Source organism: Dama dama, chromosome 1 (genome assembly GCF_033118175.1).
Source record: "Dama dama isolate Ldn47 chromosome 1, ASM3311817v1, whole genome shotgun sequence".
Lineage (NCBI taxonomy): Eukaryota > Metazoa > Chordata > Mammalia > Artiodactyla > Cervidae > Dama > Dama dama.
The window spans coordinates 17038279-17062037 of NC_083681.1; the positions used below are offsets into that span (position 1 = coordinate 17038279).

A 23759-nucleotide genomic window follows, 5' to 3' on the forward strand; every position below is an offset into this window, starting at 1 on the left:
TCTTCCTGAGACCCTCGTCCCTGAAGGAATATAAAAGCCACATGAAGAAAGGTTTCATAGCTTAGTTTTGTTACCCTTTGTCTATGAAATTATCTATATAAAGGACTAATGGATTCGCATCTAAGCGTAAACCAATCTGCCAAGATTGGTTCTCTTTATGTGAAACACAGAGGTTTCTTTTTATGTGAGGGGACTGAAAAGACATGAATTAAAACCACCTTTTCTCTTTTGTATTTCACTAAATCCAGGGCTGTCACTGGTAAAGTCTTTAATCTATGGCATATATAAATCTATAACAAGTAGCTGAAACTGTTATAACAGGAGTATAACACAATAGCATGTTTTAAAGTAGATATTAATAAATCCCATTTTATCGCTGTGCAACATACACGCAGGGAAAAAGTAAAGTGAAAGTTGCTCAGTCGTGTCCGACTCTGTGGACACTCTACAGTCCATGGAATTCTCCAGGCCAGAATACTAGAGTGGGTAGCCTTTCCCTTCTCCAGAGGATCTTCCCAACCCAGGGATCGAACCCAGGTCTCCCACATTGCAGGCACGTTCTTTACCAGCTGAGCCACAAGGGAAGCCCAGAAAAAGTAAAGAGTGCCCGCAATCTTGGCTACTAAAAGTCGGAATCAGAGGCAAAGTGGCGGGGTTGAGAACTCTAGCACCCCTCCTGGGGCACAAAGAGGCCTGCACCGCGTTTTGGTCTCTTCACAGGAGAGCTGTGTCACCGTAAGGCAGGCACCCTGACTGCCTGAACCCCAGCTGCCCAGATCAGAGAGTCCCTGCTTAGATTCCTGTAACGACTGATAAACCACTACCTACCCTAACAGACACCTATCACACACTCACTGCGTGCCCGGGTGCCCGGGGAACAGACCTAAGACAGTGTCTAGTCTTGCGGGCCCCTCAGGCCCCTCATGTCTGTGTGTAGGCACACACGCCTCTCCAGTGCAGTCTGACAAAAGGTGTGGTGACTTAATGCTGTGTAGCCTAGAGACAAAGTCCTTGATGTAGCAGGGGTAAGGAGGGGTTTCTTTAAAACAAGATTTCAGAGAAAATGCCAATTAGAATGAGTCCTGAGGGATGAACAGGAACTTGCCAAGCAGAAAAGAAAAGGCTAAAGGGCTCTGGCATCCAAGGCAGAAGACAGGGAGGGCTTGGGCCAAGACAGAGCCACCAAAGAGTGTCTGACAGGCAGGTCATCTGGGGATGGGAGCAAGGACGAGAGGCGGGAGCGAGGCAGCCCAGAGGCAGGGCTGTGAAGAGAAGGATGGGGGTGGGAGGACAGCAGAAATCTCACGTGAGGCTTTACAGAGTTCAGACTAAAGGACGGGGCTGCCGAGGCAGGAGGCAGGAGAAAGGAGTCCAGGTAAAAGCCACTGTGAACAGTTCAGGGACATGTGACAAAGAGTGAACCCAGATGACCAAAAAGACAGATCCCAAAGACACTGAAGAGTAGGCTCAGTTGGCCTCCGTGACGGGTCTGGACGGGCACGGAGAAAGGAACCAAATGCAGTCACAGCTCAGAAGACCGAGTAACGAGAGTCAGCCAAGATAAATGATGATAAGGCACACACGTTTACCAAAGAAAGGAAACCAGTCTAGGTTTGGAGATACCACGCCTGTAGGGCCTGCAGAACAACAGGGCAAAGATTTCCAGCTAGCCGAGGAGAGACAGGTCTGAAAGTCGGAAGGGCAAAGTCGTGCCACTATGTGCAGAGGATAGGTGAGGCCACGAAGGGGAGACCACTCAGGGAGATCACCAGAGGCTCCCAGGGCCGAGGATGGCGCGCTGATGCTGCAGGAGACGGTGGGACAGAAGGACCCGGGAGAGAGCCCCACACAGGGATGCCACAGCAGCCAGGCAGCCAGAGACTAAAGAAGACAGAGTGTGGTCACTGCCCCAGAGTCTGCAACGGAGCCAAGACACATCAGAGAAGAGGTGGGTGAAGAGGCTGCGGGGCGTCGGGCCTCCTGCTCGGTGGCCTCCAACCGGGGCGGGCCGAACACCGAGGCTCCCTTTGGCGTGGCTGTTTCCAAAGGCCTCCTAATACCACAGTGGGTTCCTCCACAGTCCCCTTATTTCAACGAGGCCTTTCTATCTCTTCCAAAGATATCATGAATTATTGGTCATGTGGCAGCAGAAAGAACAGCCTGTCCTGATTTCTGCTCATAGTCCTACCACAAAATTATGCTCCTTCCTTTTAATTTTGTTTTCAGAAGAGATGGCTCCAAAACATACCACCACTTCAATGCTAATTTTGTCTGTAAAAGGTGGCCTTTGCTTTCAGACAGATGGGCAATGCTGCAGGGACAATCCCCAGTAAGATGGGGCACCAGTGAAGCCTTCTTCAACTAGGCCACCCACAGGAACTTCCCTCCACCTGATTTCATATACTCTCCTATGTTATATTTATTGGACTGGAATGCTGATGCATTCTGTGTCTCTGATTTGATTGTCAACTCCTTGAGAGCAGAAATAGCCCCACAGCCCTAGACTTGTGCCCTGCCTCATGACAAAAGTACCAACTGCATAATTAACCTTTAAACCTCTTACAGAACTACAACTACATGTAGGAAGTTAGCAGAATGAGATTGTGATTCAACATCAGAGAGAATTTCCTAACAATCTCTTCCAGAAGTCTACCCAGTAGTGAGCGTCTCTGCACTGGAAGCATTCAAGTAAAAAAATGAATGACCTCCTTTCAGAGACATGAGGTTTCTAAGGAGCGGGAAATTGGACTAGAATCACTTTAAGAATTTTAAGTCTAAAGCTCTGTGGTTTCTGACTGCACACTTCTTCAGAGCCTCAGGTCAGAACATCTTAAGGCTTTCTTAATGTCACTTCCTGGGTGCTGCTAGTGGTAGAGAATCCGCCTGCCAATACAGGAGACATAAAAGACAAGGGTTCGATCCCTAGGTTGGGAAGATCCCCTGGAGAAGGGCATGACAACCCACTCCAGTATCCTTGCTTAGAGAATCTGATGGACAGAGGAGCCTGGGAGGCTACAGCCCAGAGGGTCGCACAGAGTTGGACATGACAGAAATGACCTAGCACATACACGCGATGTGTGTCAGAGGTGAAAGAAGTTGGACAGGTTGGTCTTGATATACAGGCCATCTGGGTCAGTCCTAAGTCTGAGCAGGAACGTATGAAGAGAGTTTGCCTCCATAGCTCCCAGCCTCCCTTCCAGCAAAGACGTCAGAAGCTCTTAGGGCAGGCTGCAGGAGACCTGGGAATCTCTGAGAAGCAATCCCTGGCCCAGAAACGGAACTCCATGCAGAGTGGAAAGCTTACAGTTTCAGCAGGGGCTACTGCCATGAAGCAAAGGGGCAGAGAGGGGCTGTGAGAAAGTCTCAGCCCTTCCCAGTTTAGAGACTGGCTTGTTCCCAGACACCTTCACATGCACAACTCAGGGACCTATAGGGTTGAAGACAGGCCTGCCGTCCACGCCTCAGACTGCCCGGTCACAGCCACTGCTGCTTCACTCACAGAAAAGAGGGTCTTTACTAAAGCAAGCCCAGAGGAACCATCGACGTGTGGCTTTTGAAACATCCACCTACACCCCGGTGGCTTCTGAGGCCAACCTGCTCAGCAGCCCACAGTCTGGTCCTGCTGGAAATTCCGTGCATGAATTATGCTTCAGGGAAACTGGGAGGAAAAAAAAGCAGAATGAGTGACCAAAAGGAAGTGATGAAAAACCGCCACTCTCTCTGGGGGTCCGCAGTCCTCATTCCAACACTAACAGGGATAATCACCACCCTGACCCTCTCTGGAAACAGGGTCTTCATTTCCAGGTGGCTGTCTGGCAGCCTCTGAGCTCAGTCGTTTTTTCCTGGTGTGTTCCTGGCATGCCGCACATAGGCTAAGCCCTGCAATTAAAAATTCATGTATTTTTGGTTCTGCCCTGGAGATGAATCTCCGCGAGTGCTCCCGAGGCTGTGAAGGATTCCAGAATGGGAGCTCCTGCCAACACAGGGCGGCCACATCCTACGACGTGGCATGACCCAAAGTGGGGGTCTTCATCCCCGAGGAGTACAGTCACCTCACTGGACAAGCCTCTCCCAAGACCTGAGGCTCAAATAAGAGACACAGCTTCAGAGACACATGGAGCGGTGAGGCCTGGAGTAGGGCGACCTCAGGAACACAAGCCTTGAACCACCCAGTCATGATTTCAGGCCGCTCTTGTGTCTCTTGGTCCCAGTTGCCGAGGAGATCTACGGAACTAGTGCTGAACATGGCACGTATCCATCAAAATCTGAGTTTTCAAACCAACAGTTTCAATTAGATACATGACTAATTCGTGATTAATGAAATGTAATATTTACAGAACCATTCACAACATTCAAAGGACTGAAGGAGTTTGGGATTTCAGAAAGGGTACAGCCTTTGATTTTTCGCCTTTCCCAGAAGTTACCAAAATGCTTTTGGCCGCGAAACTTAAGGATCATACCCGTGCAGGGAAATTGAGTCCCTGGGAGGCTGATTTTGGTTTTCAAAACCAGAAATGGTTATCGACATCAAGAGATGTGTGTTACAGGCCAATAAAAATACATTTGAATTTTTAAAAAGTCAATGAAGAATAAGAACTCCCAGTTTCTGCATCTTCCCTGTAACTGTTCAAAAATATTCATGGAAAAGAGGGAGAATGACACTCGGCCCTCAGCAGAGTCTGCACGGCTCCTGGAAACATCTGCCACTGGGTTCTCAGAGAGAGAGAGAAAAAAAAAAACTGACTGACTTCCCAGGAAGTGCTGAGGTGGCCCGTCCCAATTTTCAGCCTGGACCAGGAAAGAAGCTGCCCTGGGCGGCGTGAGAGGCAAGCCGAGGCCCGAGCGTGACTTCCAGGCAAGGCCAGGAGCCTGCACATGGGCTCGGGCATGACTGGCCCAGGGCGGAGGCCGCCATCTTTGGGCAGCCCACGGGTCCCGGCCCCTCGTCTGTCGCCTCCAGTAAAGGCGGTCAGACTTCTCCGAGCCAAGCCTGGTCTTGACTTTGGGGAGCTCCAGACCCTCGCCACGGAAGCTCCACACAAACGTGCTGGAACAGGTCCCGTCTGTGAACAGTTGCATCATCCCACCCACGGCACCCAGCCGACGGCTGCCAGCCCTCGGGGGAATCAGAGGGGCTGGCGGCTCCGACACCTGGACCAGCAGAAAGGCCAGGCTTTACGGAGAGGTCAACACTGAGCAATGACCCCCGTGGGCCAGCCAGGAGCAAGCCCTGGCATACGGAACCAAAGGGCAATGCTGCTGTGCCCAGGGGCGTTTACATTCCCACCTTTTCTCTCTGCAAAAGCCCCAACCTGCCCAGACAGAGCACACAGGCCGCTTTGCCCCCAGAAAGGAAACTCTGGTGCCCCGTGGCTCTGCTGCCTGAAACCATCCGATGACTTTTGTCCCTCACCTGCAGGGCCTTGCCACCTGCAGCTTTTCAGGTGCTGGCGGGTGGGTCATGGTGAAATCACTGCCTGTAACAGTTCACTCTCGCTAGATGTCTCCCTCTTGACTTTGGCTCTCGCCATAATGCCCTAAGAGTGAAGGCTGCCATGTGCCTAACGTTCCCGTGACAAAGACACGGGCTGGAATTCTGCAGCATCTCCCCACCTGCTGAGTCACAAGCAGAAGGAGAGCATGCCGGAACGCACACTCTGCCCTCGGTGCTGAGGCATGACTGCTTTTCTTGCAGAGACCAGCTAATGAAACCAGCACGGCAATCACCAGGTTCCTGCGTGAAATCCCAGATGTAAAGGAAGAACCTGCCTCTCTCAGCTTACTGCTCCGTATCCCTCTCGGTGTCCCCTCTCCCACAATGTCCGTTTGGGGAGATGCTGCTCAGCCGCTGAGTCCCTGTCCAGGGGCACCACTCCTGTCTCTCCTGTAGCCCCTTGACCTTCTACTGTAGGTTTAGCTTGGGTGACTCCACCCCCCCCCCCTGCTGTTTTTACATAATCACAATAGGAAAAGATGTTTATCAGTTTTCACAATCAATACAAGATAATTACAACTGCAAACCATAATGGGAACATGATTAACCTAACAATATAAAATAATTACCATTTGGCCGGGCGGGGGGGGGGGGGGGGGGGGCGGCGGGCATGAGGCAGAGTGATGAGGTTAGTGGAAGTACATACATGCCCAGGTTTTCATCTGCTCAGCCAGCCTATATCTTTTGGTTGGTGCATTTAATCCATTTACATTTAAGGTAATTATCAATATGTATTATCCTATTACCGTTTTCTTAATTGTTTGGGGTTTATTTTCTGTAGTTAGGTCTTTTCTTCTCTCGTTTTCTGCCTAGAGAAATTCCTTTAGCATTGGCTATAAAGCTGGTTTGGGGGTGCTGACTTCTCTTAACTTTTGCTTGTCGGGAAAGCTTTTGATTTCTCCATCAAACCTGAAGGAGTGACTCTCCCTCTTTTGGAAGATAAGCTCCTCCAAGGGAGGCACCCTGGCATATTTATTTTTGTCTTCCTAAAGTCTTACATGGTGCCTGGCATAAAGAGGTGTGGAATTAAACGCTGGCCAGCGAGTCAGTGAATCAACCCCCTTGAGCCGTAAGGAACCATGTCCCTTTCAGAGAGCCTTCGCTCTGGCCTCATCTCCTGTTCCTGCCGTCTGGGCTCTGTGTCCACTTGCTTTCTCCCCCTTGATCTGCTCCTCTCCGTCCTGCCTTAGGTCCCGCTCGCCCCGATCCGATCCGTCTAGCTGGAATACCGAGAACCTTCCCTGCCCCGTCCCCGGGGCAACCCCCTACCTTGTGGAGCTTATCGGCGTTGTCATAGTAACCCTGCAGCTCCTGGTGCAGCACGCGGTTCTCCTCCGTGAGGATCTCCACCATCTGCTGGGCTCGCTCCACGATCGCGAAGGCGTCCGGGCCAAGCTGCTGGCTGGGCGAGGCGGCGGGCGGGGGCGGCGGCGGCACGGCCCCCAGGGCCATGGGAGCTGCGAGCGGCAGGGGCACGGAGTGCAGCGGCCCGCTGACCGAGGAGTTCTGCGAGGACACCGGGCTGTGCTGCTGCGCCGTGGACGGGAAAGGAAGCTGGCATGGGCGGCTGCAAGGGAACAGACCAGGGGTCAGAGTCCAGGCCACTGGCTGGGGCTGGGGTAAAAAAGCCCACAGCACAGGCACTGTGGGTGGTCCCAACCCACAGTGATGCCAACGGGTCAGCATCAACGCAGGGTCCAGCTGGGCTGAGAGATGCAGCTTCAACCCTCCATCCCACAGATATTCAGCACTCTCCCTCTGAATCTGCACTGCTCTGGTCATCAGGGAAACGGTGGACCAGACAGAGAAGGTCCTCCCCTGCTCTCATGAAGCTTATATTCTTGGAGAGAGAGAGACGGGCACACCACCGAGTGATGAATACACAAAGCTGAGTATTGAAAAGCAACACCTCTACAAGAATCAACCCGAGGGACAGGGACAGGGAATCACTGAGTGGCCAGTTCATAACAGAGGGGTCAGGGAAATGGTCTCTGAGAAGCGGACGCCTGAGCTGAAGTCTGTTGACAGACATGGAGTAAAGAGTGGTTGGGGGCAGCGGGTGGAGAAGCGGGGAAAGTTTTCCAGGTAGACGGATCGGGGGTGAGCGAGACCTAAGGCAGGATTGAGAGGAGCAGATTAAGAGGAAGAAAGCAAGTGGACACAGAGCCCAGGCGGCAGGAACAGCACAAGATGAGGCCAGAGGGATGGGCATGGGCCTCTGGGAGCCAAACCTGGGAGCCAAGCTCTGGGAGCCAGACCTTCCCATGGAGTGTGGAGGGGCAGGGGAGGAGCTGTCTTCATGCGAGTAGGGGGGATGTGTTTTGGCAAGGATGGACCAAAGGTGCCCGGTGAGGAAACCCGGGAAAGACTGAAGGCAAAAGGAGAAGGGGGTGACAGAAGATGAGATGGTCAGATAGCATCACCGACTCCATGGAAACGAGTTAGAGCAAACTCTTCAGGAGGCAGTGCAGGACACACAAGTGAGCTGCCATCCGTGGGGTCACAAGGAGACAGATATGGCCTAGTGACTGAACAACAACAACAGCCAGGTTAAGAAAAACACAGATGTCCCTTGATGGTTCAAACTTTGGTACTAGCTTCTTTACCTGAACCCATGAATTTTCATATCCAATCTCCCCTCCCAAAGGATCCCCACCTCCTGATTCTGTTAACTGGTTTCATAAAAAATCCCTGTATTTTCTTCCAGCCTAAGCCAAGGGCTCCTAACAACAACACTATAGTATAAACAGCAAAGACAGTCTTGGCATCTAGTTCTCCAACCATGGCTATCTCTCTTCTGCAGACTTGGGGAAACTGGTGTTCTTGTTTACCCCTTCAACCTTTAGATCTCAGTCTGAGAACTGGGGCACTAAGAATTATCAACAACCCTCAAATCCCTGACTTCGTTATATCAAAGGGTTGAGCTCCTTCTAGTCCATAACAGTTTCATGTGTTACCTCTGTTCCTTGTGATCCTCCGGGGCCAAATCTCTCAGAGCTACCTACCTTTATCCTCAGAGGTCATCTGACCTTATATTTCCTTTTAAGTATATTTGCTGCAATGTTTTTGGGCCGTGTCACCCTCCATATCTCTCACTGTGCAAGTGTATCTTAGAGCATTAAGCATCCTCTGAATGCTGACTTCTGCAGCTAAACGTCAAACTCTAGAAGAAAGGGTGTCACCTTGGCCCTCCCTACATGGAGATGCAAACACCCCTAAAGATGATGTCAGAAGAAATCCAGGGATCCCTCCAGAGTGACTAACCACAGGCTCTGTTCTGGTAACCAACATCAGAGTGCTCCACCAGGCTCCCAAGTTAGTTTCCAACTAGATCTCCTTACGGTTTTGATCTAGGAGCCCATCCATTTCATGTTAAAATAGCTGGGATCTAAGTTCCCTAAGTCAAAATAGGGAACCATGGAGCTCAAGGTGGTTCTTTACTCCTTAAAGGCCTCTGACTTCAGAAAGGAGTGCTGGGGGTGGGGAGGTGTAAAGCCTCCCCCTTCCCTCCCTTTCCACAACTACGATTACGATATGACCTCATTAGAAATAAAACGTTTCTGCATTTTGATGAATTTGTGCCCCTTCTACACTGAAATATATGTGGATGTGTTGTCCCGTGTGCATGAGGATGTCTGTGTGTACGAGGTCCGACTCCACGGTGAGAGTGAAATGCCCTTGGCTGCCTTTCACAATGCCCAGCTTTCATCCCCATCACAGGGACTCCTATCAGTTGTGGACCCAAATCACCACAGGTCCTTTGTGAATAAGTGCATACCAGCAGCCTGGCCAAATCCTACAGTGTATTTTTCATGCAAAGAGGTTACCTTGACAAGAGACAAAATATCACAAATTACACTGCCTCGATCCAAAAGCAGACACCAATTCCCATCTGCAAGTTCTCCCTGCCCCCTTCATCCACCACAAACAACAAGCATGGTGGTGTGTCTCTTCGAAGCTGAGGTGGGCACAGAAGAAGCATCAGGGTCCCAGCAGGACTTGCCCTCTGACCCTTTACGCAGGGGCTTCAGGGTGGGGCTTCTACCTTTTGACATTTATTGGGCTCTGGCATTTGGAACTCACAGTCAAGGACGGGCCTATGTTCTCGGTCATCTTCCGTTATATAACAAAAAGGAAGTTTTCATAATGCCAGCCTAAGTCATCCATGATGGTGACTAGCCACCTGAGTGGCAATGCAGGAAAAAGGTTCTTGCCAAGTTCAGGGACAGAAAGAATGGGTTTTTCAAAATAGGAAGTCTTTTATGATAAGTAGAGAACACTGGCTTCAAAAAATAACCCGGTTACACACTCAAAAATTCACATTCAAGAGGCATGGTATTACAACGGACGATGTGTAGCCAGGAGAGCAAACCACTGTTCCTTGGCTCCGCTCCTTAGCCACTGGGGCGGGTGGGCTCAAAGGTCCGTACAAGGCAGATCTGGATGAGAGTAAATGAAGGGGAAAGAACGGTGGTGGGGGGTGGGGGGAGACACAGGAAAATGTCACACACCATCATATCAGTGCTATGAATCAGGATATCCTTCACTTCCAAAGATAATGCTACTGATCGGCCACCATTAGGATAAAGACGTCTTCGCAATGGGGACACAGAAAAAAAAAAAAAAGAGGAGACGGGAACCAATATTTATTGAGAAACTACCTTGTATAGAATTCTATGCTGTGCTGTGCTTAGTCGCTCAGTGGTGTCCGACTCTTTGCAACCCAATGGAATTAGCCAGCCAGATTCTTCTGTCCATGGGAATTCTCCAGGCAAGAATACTGGAGTGGGTAGCCATGCCCTCCTCCAGGGGATCTTCCGACCCAGGAGATGAACCGGACTCTTATGCATTGCAGGCAGATTCTCTACCAGCTGAGCTAGCAGGGAAGCCCAGAATTCTATGCCATAATCATCTATATGACTATAGTTTACTTCCTCTATTGGGATTTCCCTGGTAGGGAAAGGGATTTCCCTTTCTCCATTCTCTGGAGAAAGGAATTCAATTCTTCAGTGCTCAGCCTTCTATGGGATACAAATGATGCTAATTATAATTATAGTGATAATAGCTAACATTTGTCCAATGCTTCATTTGTGCCCAGCTTTATACATATTAACTCCTTGAGTTCTTTAACTTAAGCCAAGTGGTTGTATGGACCCAGGATACCGAGACACATGATGTCAAGTAACAGCTCTGCCTTCACAGTCTAACAGAGGAAGTAAGTGAAACTATTACTTTTGAATTGTGGTGCTGCTGAAGACTCTTGAGAGTCCCTTGGACTGCAAGGAAATCAAACCAACCAATCCTAAAGGAAATCAACCTTGAATATTCACTGGAAGGACTGATGCGGAAGCTGAAGCTCCAATACTTTGGCCACCTGATGCAAAGAGCCTACTCACCGGATAAGACCCTGATGTTGGGAAAGATTGAGGGCTAAAGGAGAAGTGGGAGACAGAGGATGGGATGGTTGGATGGCATCACCGACTCAATGGATGTGAATTTGAGCAAAGTCCAGGAGACAGTGGAGGACACAGGAGTCTGACATGCTGCAGTAAAGAGTCGGACACAACTCAGTGACTGAATGACAACAACCCAGAGCTTAGCCCTGAGTGTGGCTTTCATGAGAAATCCAATATTTTTTTTCCGTTACGGCTAACATTCATCGGGCACTTTTGACTCCAGCCACTGTAGTATGCACTGCTACACGCATCATCTCACCTTGACCTTCATAACTGCCTTATAAAATAAGCATCACTATCAAGTCTCTGTTTAGGTGAGAAAACAAGGCACAAGACGGTATGTGCTAAGTCGCTTCGGTCATGTCTGGCCCTTTGCGACCCCATGACCTGGAGCCCACCACGCTCCTCTGTCCATGGAATTCTCCAGGCAAGAATACTGGAGTGGGTTGCCATTTCCTTCTCCAAAACAAAATAGAACAGAGATAACAGAAAGATAAACAAGATGCAAACACAGGCTTTGGGATTCCAGAGCCTGCAGCTCATTCATTCCCTGAACAGTGCGGGGGAACACAAGGAGGACAGGCAAGGAGCCCTGTGACCCCTGCTGCCAGGTCCCCGCGGCCCAGTCTGAGTGACCACCCTGTCCCTGACTCACACCCTAGCGAAAGCATCAGAGCTTTCCGCAGGTTCTAGCCAGCTTAGGGGGAGCATGAAGGCTAGAAACCCGCCCCTGTGTTGATCTCTTGGACTGTTACTTACCTATTGTCTTTCACAGGTTACTGTCTCTTCTACAGAAGCATTCAACTAACAGTATGAAGGGTCTACACCATCTGCCAGGCAGCACAGTTCATCACCTTCTTTATCCTCACACACCAAGGCAGGACCACCACCAGGCTCTGCTCCTTTCTCATGGAATCAGAGAAATCTTGGAACACTGAAGAAAGGGATCTTTTCCCACCTGCCACCAAACTATTAAATACACCTGAGCAGGGCTGAAAAAGCCTCTTCGCCCCAAGTCCACAGTGAGGTATTAGAAACAAGAATCAAGGAGCATTTAAAGAGCCACATCTGGGATTTCCCTGGTGATCGGTCCAGTGGTTAAGACTTAGGCTTCCTGGAGAAGGAAATGGCAACCCACTCCAGTACTCTTGCCTGGGAAATCCCATGGACGGAGGAGCCTGGTGGCCTACAGTCCATGGGGTCGCAAAGAATCAGACACGACTGAGCGACTTCACTCACTTTATGGCTGATTCATGCTGAGGTTTGACAGAAAACAGCAAAATTCTGTAAAGCAGTTTTCCTTCAAAAAAAAAAAATTAAATTAAAAAAAAAAAAAAAAAAAGACTTCACCTTCCAATGCAGAGGGTATTGGTTTGAGCCCTGATCAGGGAACTAAGATTCCACATGCCTCATGACCAAAAAAATTAAAATATAAACCAGAAGCAATACTGTAACTAATTCAATAAAGACCTTAAAAATGACCCACATCAAAAAAATTTTAATAAAAAAACAAAGAGCCACAACTATGATTCAAAATAGGGTCATACAGGGAATATATATATATGGGCTGATCTTCCATCATCAATGACTTGGACCATGACTTTAAAAATGACCCACATCAAAAAAATTTTAATAAAAAAACAGCCACATCTATGATTCAAAATAGGGTCATACAGGGAATATATAGTGGTCATGTATGGATGTGAGAGTTGGACTGTAAAGAAAGCTGAGCGCTGAAAAATTGATGCTTTTGAGCTATGGTGTTGGAGAAGACTCTTGAGAGTCTCTTGGACTGCAAGGAGATCCAACCAGTCCATCCTAAAGGAGATTAGTCCTGGGTGTTCATTGGAAGGACTGATGCTGAAGCTGAAACTCCAGTACTCTGGCCACCAGATGGGAAGAGTTGACTCATTGGAAAAGACCCTGATGCTGGAAGGGATTGGGAGCAGGAGGAGAAGGGGACGACAGAGGATGAGATGGCTGGATGGCATCACCGACTCGATGGGCATGAGTCTGAGTGAACTCCAGGAGTTGGTGATGAAAAGGGAGGCCTGGTGTGCTGCAATTCATGGGGTTGAAAAGAGTCGGACACGACTGAGTGACTGAACTGAACTGAACTAAACTGACGGCCCATTATTAATGACTTGGGTCCGTGGCACATAGCCTGACCCAGAATCTGCACTCATTCCTTGCTTCCTAATTTACAACCCTGCCCGACTCACAATCCTGACAACCAACCACCACTGGCCTATGTCATGTTTTTGTTCTCTTGAATTTTTATTTAAATATCATTTAATTTTTCATGCATTATTTATTCTTCCTAATTAGTAGCACGCATGTTTTCTGAGGGTAGAAAATTACGACTTACACTAAATTGGTACCCAGTACATTTTTGTCAATTGATTTGGCCCCAGAGCCCAACAGCAAGTTAGGAGGTCATATTTGCTTTATGAACTTCAACAATGTTTTATTGAGGGAGAGACCTCTGATATTTGTATTTGATCTGCATAATATAGTTAGAATCTCCAGCCATGACACTGCCAATTTAGTAACACAGCTCCATGTCGCTTCCTTTCTCACACACAAAATGCAGCTCAAGACTGAAGTGATAATGTAATGTGGATCAGGGACGCAAGATCACTGGTGACAGCGACTACTCAACAGTCCTTTGCTTCTCTCTGCACACAACAAGCCTTCATAAATTAGCTTGTTTACATACTCTCTTAAAATTTTTTTTTTTTGGCCGAGCCTCAAAGCATGTGGGATCTCCAACCAGGGATCAAACCCATGACCCCTGCATTGGAAGCGTGGAGTCTTAACCACTGAACTACTAGGGAAGTTCCCATAAATAAGCTTGTTTAAACATCTGTATTTACATTACACCTAATGTACTAAATATGCCATGAATAGCACTTTACCTTCACTGTCATTTCACTCTCACAAGCTCGGACATTCCCTGCTCTCACAACACATATTATTATTCTGTTTTTAAAGTATGCAAACTAAAGCTCAGAGGATCAACAAATCAGAGATCTCAGTCTTTACAAAGCAAAACAATGGGCAATGAACTGGGGGTTGGAGCTCACATACCTCTACCAGACCAGGGCTATCACCCCATGCTGGCACAAGACTGCAGTATTCCTTAATATGGGATGCTTTTCTCTGCTTCTTTCTAGCCAGGTAACCATGGGCAAGCTTTTAATTTCTTCTTCACCTTTAAACGGTGATAATGATAGGATCTACTTTACAGAGTTGTTACGAGAATTAAGTGAGGCCATGTATATGAAGCAGTGCACATAGTGTCTGTCATTGGGAAAGGACTTAATAACTGCTAGCCTGTGTTATTATTATTACACTGCTAATGGGTGTCAGGAGAAAAGCAAAGGATCATGCACCTTTGGGTGTCCCTTCCTCTTAAAACACACTGTGTGGAGAATCCCAGTCCCTAACAGTAAAGCTTCAGCCTGGAAGCAAAGCAAATGCTGACACCATAGAAGCTTCCATTTCTGAAGAGATTTCTTGCAATGCAATGCAGAACAGGAGTATAATGTCAAGGGGATGCACATGCCTGTCGGGACATTCGCTCTTGAACACAGACCCTCACTTTCTTCTAGACCTGTACTGTCCAGAACACTAGCCACAAACCACATGTGGCTACCGAACACCTGAAATGTGTCTCGTCTGAGCTGAGATGTGCACGAAGTATAAAAGGCACATCAAAATTTGAAGACAGTACAAAAAAAGGTAAAATATCTCAGCAATAGTTTTTTATGATGATAACCTGTTGAAATGATAATACTTTTGATATAATGGGTTAAATAAAACATGTACCTAAATGTACGTTTTAAAATGGATTAACTAACTGTGTGGAAGTTCCTTAAAAAAACTAAAAATACAGTTACCGTATGATCCAACAATCCTGCTCTTGAGCATATATCCAGTAAAGACAAAACCAATTTGAAAAGACACACGCCCTTCAATGTTCACAGTAGCACTACTTAAAATAGCCAAGACATGGACGCAACCTAAGTGTCCACCCACAGATGAATGGATAAAGAAGACGTGATAAGCGTACATAGTTGCATATTACTCAGCCATAAAAAGAAAGAAATGCCATTTGCAGCAATCTCTAGGATGGACCTAGAGATTCTCATACTAAGAGAACTCAGACAAACACAAATATATGATATCACCTGTATCTGGAATCTTAAAAAAAAATGAAACAAATGACCTGACAAAACAGAAATAAACTCACAGACACAGAAAACAAACTATGGTTACCAAAGGGGGGACGGCTTTGGGTGGGTGGGGGCGGTGGATAAATCAGGAGTTTGGAATTAGCAGAAACAAACTACTATATATAAAACAGATAACAAAGTCTTACGGTACAGCACAGGCAACTATACTCAATAACAGAAAAAAAAATTTAACGTAGTAAGTTTACTGTATAAATGAATCACTTTGCTTTATAGCAGAAACTAACACAAACAACATTGTAAATTAACTATATTCAATTTTTAAAAATGGGTTAACTAAAAAAAATAAATAAATAAAAATGGGTTAACTAAAACATGTTTTTAAATTAATTTCACCTGTTTCTTTTAAACCTTATAAAAATGTGGCTGTGAGAAAAATTTTAATTAGATATCTGGCCCACATTATATTTCTTTTTTAAAGGATGTCAACACCTTTAGTTTAGCATTTTATTTAGCATTTAAAATTTTTTAATTCTCATTGGACTATAGCTGACTTACACTGTCATGTTAGTTTCTTCTGTATAGCAAAGTAAATCAGTTACATACACAGGCACACACACACATCTAAAAAGAGTGGAGAGATATATATGTATATATCTCTCCACCCTTTTTTAGATTCTTTTCCCATATAGGTCATTACAGAGTATTGAGTACAGTTCCCTGTGCTATACAGTAGGTCGTTATTAGTCATCTATTTTATACATAGTGGCGTCTATACGTCAATTCCAATCTTCCAATTTATCCGTCCCCCTCCCTCCTCAACAATACAATCCCATTGCTCATCACTGCTCTAGTCCACACTACATGTACACCAAAAGGCCTCACTTTGGAGACAATTTCAGAATTCAGTGAGCAACAGAGCAATTCACACAAACAGACCAATAGTCCTTACTCTGCTGCTGCTGCTGCTAAGTCGCTTCAGTCGTGTCCAACTCTGTGTGACCCCATAGACGGCCACCCACCAGGCTCCACTGTCCCTGGGATTCTCCAGGCAAGAACACTGGAGTGGGCTGCCATTTGCTTCTACAACACATGAAAGTGAAAAGGGAAAGTGAAGGCGCTCAGCTGTGTCTGACTCTTAGCGACCCCATGGACTGCAGCCTACCAGGCTCCTCCATCCATGGGATTTTCCAGGCAAGAGTACTGGAGTGGGGTGCCATTGCCTTCTCCAGTCCCCACTCTACTAACACCAGATCTACAAGCATCACTGGTGATCAGCAACCTATATTCAAAATACTAGACTATATGTTCTGGGGGCTTCCCAGGTGGCTCAGGGGAAAGCATCCGCCTGCCAATACATGAGACGCAGGTTCTGTCCCTGGGACGGGAAGATCCCCTGGAGGAGGAAGCAGCAACCCACTCCAGCATTCTTGCCTGAAGAATCCCATGGACAGAGGAGCCTGGCGGGCTACAGTTCCTGGGTCACAAAAGAGTCGGACATGACTTAGTGACTAAACAACAACAACAATATGTTTATCTACAATTAGGGCATTGTGCCAACATTTAATATGGCTGCATGATTGACAAAAGTTGTCCAAAATATAACAGGAAAAGAGACATCAATGGATAAACAGATGAAGGATGTGATCGAGTGATTCAAAAGAGAAAATGCAACAGCTAAAAAAATTTCCCAAAGCAAAGTTATTAATACACAACTGAAATCAAAACAACTTTTTTCCATTTATCAGTATTAACAATCAGCTCAATGAGTGTTTACTGAGCTTCAAAGCAAAGATTCTTTAAAATTCTCAAGGCGTGATAAATATTAGGACTTGGCTTGAGTAAAAAATTACAGAAAAATGACTACAAGGAACAATGACAGAAGGTCAGAATGACTATCTCCAGATGACAAATTCATGGATTTTTTTTCACTCTTCATATTTTCCTATTCTTTATGCAATTTCTACAGTGAACATGGGCGGCTATTCAAAAAGTTCTGTACTAATATATAAGTTCATTACAGAAAAGTATATATTAGCCACGAGGGCTTCCTTGGTGGCTCAGCTGGTAAGGAATGTGCCTGTAATGTGGGAGACCTGGGTTCGACCCCTGGGTTGGGAAGATCCCCTGGAGAAGGGAAAGGCAACCCACTCCAGTATTCTGGCCTGCAGAATTCCATGGTATATAGTCCATGGGGTCCCAAAGATTTGGACATGATTGAACAACTTTCACGTATAGAAAAATTAGAAAATAGAGATAAGCCAAAAATCAGCACTGTTATTTTAATAATTAGAGGAAGTAAACAAGATAAAAGAACTTCAAAATGAGGTGAAAATAACAAATGGCTTCTTGGCTGTGAAGAGGTTCAAATTTAAGACTTCTCACTCAGTAAAAATACCTCTTATTTATCTAGAGGTTTCCAATTTAGAGTATTTTCTTATACTTTCTGATTGTGAAAGCAATAGTGAACAGAGAATTTAAGAGTGGTTTTGGCTGGATAATGGAACTGCAGGTAATTTCTATTTCCCTTCTGTATCATTTTTTAGGGAGTGGGGAAGTGGGAGTTATCTTATTACTAGATTTTTGAGACTGAAAGTGTTTCATTAGTCTAAGGAAGAAAATCAGTTACTTTTAGGAAACATCAGCTACAGCAGATTGCAGATAAGGAAACTGAGGCTCTGAGAACTTAAGCAGTTTGCTACAAAGTGGAAGAGCCAGGACTTAAAACCCCTCAAATCTTCTTCTCCCAAACCCACAGCTTTCCCACCTGGACCCCTTTGGTGGTGTGACACAGGACTCTGACGTGTTCAGACTGAGACTAGGCTCTTGGGTAAACTAAGATCCAAACTATTGCTAGGCAGGAGGCATATGGACGATCCTCTTGTTTGGAGAAGCCACGCATTTAATGCACTGCAGCTGGAGTTGTGTTACATTTCTTGAGAAAGCAACCTAAACTTGACCCCAGCATTCTGAAATTCCCACACCGCAGAGCCACTCCTCACAATAAACAGGGCATTTTACTTGGCTCATTCAGCCACAATTCAGCTTAAAAATTGTACAAACTCGTAAATTTTAATGCTGGTATTCAAAACACATGTTTAGCTGGTGGAATTTAAAAAAGACACTCCCTGGCCTCATTTTTGTTAAGAGCAACGCATGGTGGTTAATCCAAAAGCTTTGGGTCTGGCTCACCTTTTAATACCACATAGCAATTCATTTTCGTTAACTATCTAAACTGCAAATCAGCACTTTGGAAACACACTCAGTCTGAAAATCCCCCTTCCTCCTCCATCCATTTCCAACTCAGAGTGAGAGGGGGCCACCGAACATTCTCTGTTGCACTGTGCGGCCCATTTGAGACCTCACACCCACCCAGAGTAAAGCTGCTCTTCAGCCCCAGTCTTCGCGCTTATTCACTCGGTAAACTGCATTCTGGCCACACTGCTGGCTCAGCGTGGGTTCCTGGCGAGAAGCATGGGTTCTCTCTAATCAGCCACATGGGCTCCAGGACTCTGTCCTCTTCGCTCCCTCCCTACCCCCTGCACTGTCTTTTGACATGTTCCCAGGGAGCATGGGGCTTCCCTGGTGGCTCAGATGGTGAAGAATCCACCTGCAATGCGGGAGACCCAGGATCCACCCCTGGGTCGGGAAGATCCACTGGAGGAGGGCATGCCGACCCACTCCAGTATTCTTGCCTGGAGAATCCCGTGGATGGAGGAGCCTGATGGGCTACAGTCCAGGGGTCGCAGAGAGCTGGACACAACTGAAGCACCTGAGTACCACAGAGCATCAGGAACTTTGACTCTGTGCTAAATAAAACCAAATCAGGAGGTTTTTTTAGAGGAAAATTCATAGTGAATTTTCTAAGGAAAACATGTGTGATGTGGGAGGCTAAGCACACCACAGGGTCCCTCCATGAATTCGGGAAACCACGAGCCCCCTGAACTGATGGGGCCGGTGAAGAGACGAAGCAAGCGTGTTCTGTGGAAGGGGATCCATGGCACCACTGGCTCTGACGTCATCTCTCTTTTTTTTTAATATTTATTTCGGGGATCTTTGTTGTGGCATTTGGAATCTTTAGTTGCAACATGCAAACTTAGCTGTGGTGTGTGAGATCTAGTCCCCAGTATTCATTCGTGCCTTCACTTCCATTAACGGGACAGACCAGTCAGTCCTAAAGGAAATCAATCCCGAATATTCATTGGAAGGATTGATGTGGAAGCTGAAACTCCAATACTCTGGCCACCTGATTTGAAGAGCTGACTCATTTGAAAAGACCCTGATGCTGGGAGGGATTATGGGCAGGAGGAGAAGGGGACGACAGAGGATGAGATGGTTGGATGGCATCCCCGACTCGATGGACATGAGTTTAAGCAAGCTCCGGGAGTTGATGGACAGGGAGGCCTGGCGTGCTGCAGTCCCTGGGGTCACGAAGAGTCGGACACGACTGAGTAACTGAATAACAACAACAATAAGAACAAAGTACAGACTGTAAAGCCAAGTCATGACTTCTGGAAGTGCTGTTTCCCCAAAATGTGTCAGTCAATGCTTCTTTTTCTTTTTTTTTAAATCTTAATTCTTCATAGAACAACCTGTCCAGTTCTCACCTGGTCCTCATTTATGCTCATTTCCACTTTCAGGAGAAGGAAGAGGAAGAATGGGGCAGGACAGAGCTGACCTGCATCCATGGCCGCCTCACAGTCCCTGGAGGCCCCCACCAGCCACCTCAGCAGGGCCAGGTCACCCGAGCCCTTCCCCAGCCTCACTAGCTTCCTCACGAGAAAAGACAAGGTTTGGCCACCTGAGGCAAAGAGCTGACTCATTGGTAAAGACCCTGATGCTGGGAAAGATTGAGGGCAGGAGAAGGGGACAACAGAGGATGAGATGGTTGGCTGGCATCACCGACTTGATGGACATGGGTTTGGGTGGACTCCGGGAGTTGGTGATGAACAGGGAGGCCTGGCGTGCTGCGGTCCATGGGGTCACAAAGAGTTGGACACGACTGATCGACTGAACTAAACCGATGAAAGTCAAGGAGACCTTGACTAGTGGCCTCTCCATGGGGTTTCCCACAGGAAGAGACCATAACCTGCCACACATCTCCCATGGTCTGCGGATCAGAGCAGGTGAGAGAATTCATGAGCTATGGTAAATCAGTAATGAAGGTCAGAACTCCAGGTTCTTACTCATCCTAAGCTCTGTGCTCTTCAGACCTTTCCATCTCTAGACAAAACGCAGTGAAGTCTTGACAGTGTGTAATGGGTGGGATGAGAGCGCTGAACATACTGAGCCCGCTTTTGCAGCGCGAGGCCAGAACACGAGCCCAGGGATCTCAGACAAAGGCCTCCCTGACTCAAGGGTCGTCCATGATGCACTGACCCAACAGCCGGCAGCTTCCGAAACCATCACCGTTAATGACGAGTTGATAGCCTGTTATGCACAAAGGCAGGTGACAGTGAAGTTAAAGGGAGACCTGCTCTTCTCTGGGTTTCCCAGGTGGCTGAGTGGGAAAGAACCCGCCTGCCAATGCAAGAGCCACCAAAGGGACGGGTTCGATCCCTGGGTCTGGAAGGTCCCCTGCAGGAGGGCATGGCAACCCACCCCAGTATTCTTGCCTGGAGAGCCCCATGGACAGAGGAGCCTGGTGGACTGCAGTTCACAGGGCTGCAAAGTTGGAAATGGCTGAGCACGCATGCAATGGCTCTTCTTTTGGGTCAAAGATAGCTTGAACATCACACCGTGCTGAGCTTCAGATCCAGTCCTTGGAGCTCAGGCCACACTGAATGCGTCTGAAGCACGGCTGGTGTGGACACAACTCTGTTTACCCTGCTAGCCAAAGGCTGCCCTGGGGGAGCCACGCTGGCGAGCTGCGGCCAGGCTCACAAAGGCACCTTGTAGCTCTGGGGCTGAGCCTCAGTGGTCTGCCTGTCACATCTTCCAGGGCATTTTGATGTGTCATGTGGACCCAGCTGCCAAGTCCAGCAACCAGCTCAAATCCTTCAGACAGTTCTTCTTTTTGACGTCATCACATCAAAACACATGATGCCCCGCCCACAAATACCTTGGCAGCCCTCCAGGATAGCTTCCTCCTCGCCCTTCCTGTCTTCCACTCACAGCATACCTACTGCCAAATGACAAAAAGCAGCAAGACCCCTTTATGCCCTGCCACGTAACACAGAATAAAGCCCAAGAGAAAGAAGGAGACTGGGAATATTTCCACTATCGATCAAGCTCTAGACGAAGAGCTAAATGATTAAGGGAAAAAAAAAAAAAGTGAACTATCACAACCCAAACTCTGATATGCTTCTGCAATCACTACCATGGATTATTTAACTCTGGCAAATCAATGTGCTAATAACCACAGACTTGAAGACATATTTTTCCTCTTCAAACCTGATAGCTTTTACATTTCAATTTCTCTTTGGCTTTAGGAATCATAAAAGGGTGAGAACAAGAGCTCTCCCAGGCTGCACTTGGATACCCCAGTGGGGTCACTGTGTCGGCTGCGTCCTGCTGCCTGTCAGGGGCCTGCAGGTCGGTACATCGCTTCAAAACTGCCACTGCCACCGAAGGCAGGGAAGCGTGTCAGCAGCTGCCAAGTGAGTGACAAGCCAGCTCACTCTCTCTGCCAAGGCCCAGTCACTCTCTTTTCAGAAGCTGTACAGCCAAAGTAGGCCCTGCACCCAGCCATTGGGGTCACTCGGGAAAAGCTCAGCTCATTTGATTTAGAATCTGATAAATAAAGCCTCTGGGGAGAATGAAGACACAGCCATAACAGGCAGTGACCCACTTGTCTTCTCTTATGCTCCACACTCTCCCCAGGCAGAGAAAGCTCAGAAACATTTAAACTCTAGCAATTTCCAAATGGGTATCTCCAGAGCCAACTTCTCTCCTGAGACTTTGCTTTCCAACTGCCTTATTTCCAACAGTGTCCATATCTAATCAATCATTAAATGATGTCAACTCTATTTCTCTTAGCATATAATACTCCTCCACACCTATGGCCTCAAACCTGGGCTACCCTCACCAGGTCTTATCTGGACACAACCGACCCCATCTCTGGTGGTCCTCATGGCCTCTAGGTTCCTCTTCCTCTAATTCATCATTTGCTGCCATTGAAATCAGCCTAGTAAACATCAACACAGTCTTTACTGAAAAACACTGGTTCTTGCAATTGTTTATGGATAAATTCTGAACTCTTTAGTATGACACTCAAAGATCTTCATCAACTGGTCTCAATTTCCTTGTGCAAAAACAGTTTCTGCCACTTCCAACCCCGCCATGGTCTGTATGACTGCAGCTCATGCCAGACAAAACCTCCTAAGCTTTGGTCTGAAGAAATGGCCTTTCCCCTGCATAGTACCTCCTGCTACTTCACCTCTACCCCACAGCTCTTATTTACTCTTCAAAACCCAGCTCAAAGGTCACCTCCTCCGTGCAGCTCTCCCCAAGCCCTTCAGCTGTGAGTCATACTGCTCTCTCCAGTTCCCGAATGCTCTCTGCACCTTTCTATCCTAAAACAGCACCCTGCAGCCCAAAGATCTGTTCAGATGCTGGCTTCCCTGAGATGATGCTGGGAGGACCCTGAGGGTGGAAACTGTATCTTTATCTCTGAACTGAGTACAGGGCTGCACAGACTACACACGCGATAAGTGTTGTTGAATCCATCAGTCGCAGGAATTAGGACGATGGAGGGAAAAGGTTTTGAGGGTCGGGATACCTGAGCCTCACTCCAGCTGCCTCAGAGTTGAGTACTGCAGGAATTGAGTTTCTCATCTCTTGAATAAACAGAGCGTCTTCCCTGGTGGCTCAAACATTAAAGAATCTGCCTGCAATGTGGGAGACCCGGGTTCAATCCCTGGGTCAGGAAGATCCCCAGGAGAAGGGCATGGCAACCCACTCCGGTATTTCTGTCTGGAGGATCCCATGGACAGAGGAGCCTGGTGGGCTACAGTCCACAGGGTCACAAAGAGTTGGACACAACTGAGCAACGAACACTTTCACTTTTCTGTTGAATAAAGGGGTGAGGCTATATGATTTCTAGGTCCCTTTAGCTGCTCTGTTCTAGAATTCAGACATTTTCCTCTGAAATCTACAATGAAGAAAGACTGTATAAAACCCCATGGTAATAACATGTTCCAGGAGTTTGGACACTCTCCACAAAGCCAGCCAGGAAAACCACTGCTCCTCTAGACCACTAGGCCAAGCTCCCCAGGGACAGCCCGCAACAGAGGCTCCGCCCCAAGCTCAGAAATCCCCACCCGCTTTCTGGGACACCTGGATAAAATCCCAGGTGACCTCTATTATATTTCAATCTATATATTTTGGCCAAAACACTGCTTAGTAAATACTGTGCACAGACAAAAAAAAAAAAAAAAAAAAACTGATGACAAAAACCTAATATGCCTTAAAATAATGAGTACTAAAACATGAGTGAAACCACAAGGCTTACTGTGGAAACAGTATGAAGGTTTCTGAAAAAACTAAAAATAGAACTACCATATGACCCAGCAATTCCACTCCTGGGTATATATCTGAGAAAAATAAAAGCATTAATTCAGAAAAACACATGCATCCCAGTATTCAGAGCAGCATTCTAGGTGGCTCAGTGGT

At 47.2% G+C, this 23759-nt stretch overlaps 1 protein-coding gene across 5 annotated transcripts in view; it reads right to left on the reverse strand.

Annotated features, from left to right (window-relative positions):
• The window catches only part of AMOTL1 (angiomotin like 1), a 149761-nt gene that overhangs the window by 59991 nt on the left and 66011 nt on the right, over positions 1-23759 (reverse strand). For all 5 annotated transcript variants that reach the window (XM_061143935.1, XM_061143902.1, XM_061143907.1 and 2 more), the window contains exon 4: positions 6764-7061. In XM_061143935.1, coding sequence (XP_060999918.1) covers positions 6764-7061 — 298 coding nt within the window. The remainder of the gene's footprint in view (positions 1-6763; positions 7062-23759) is intronic.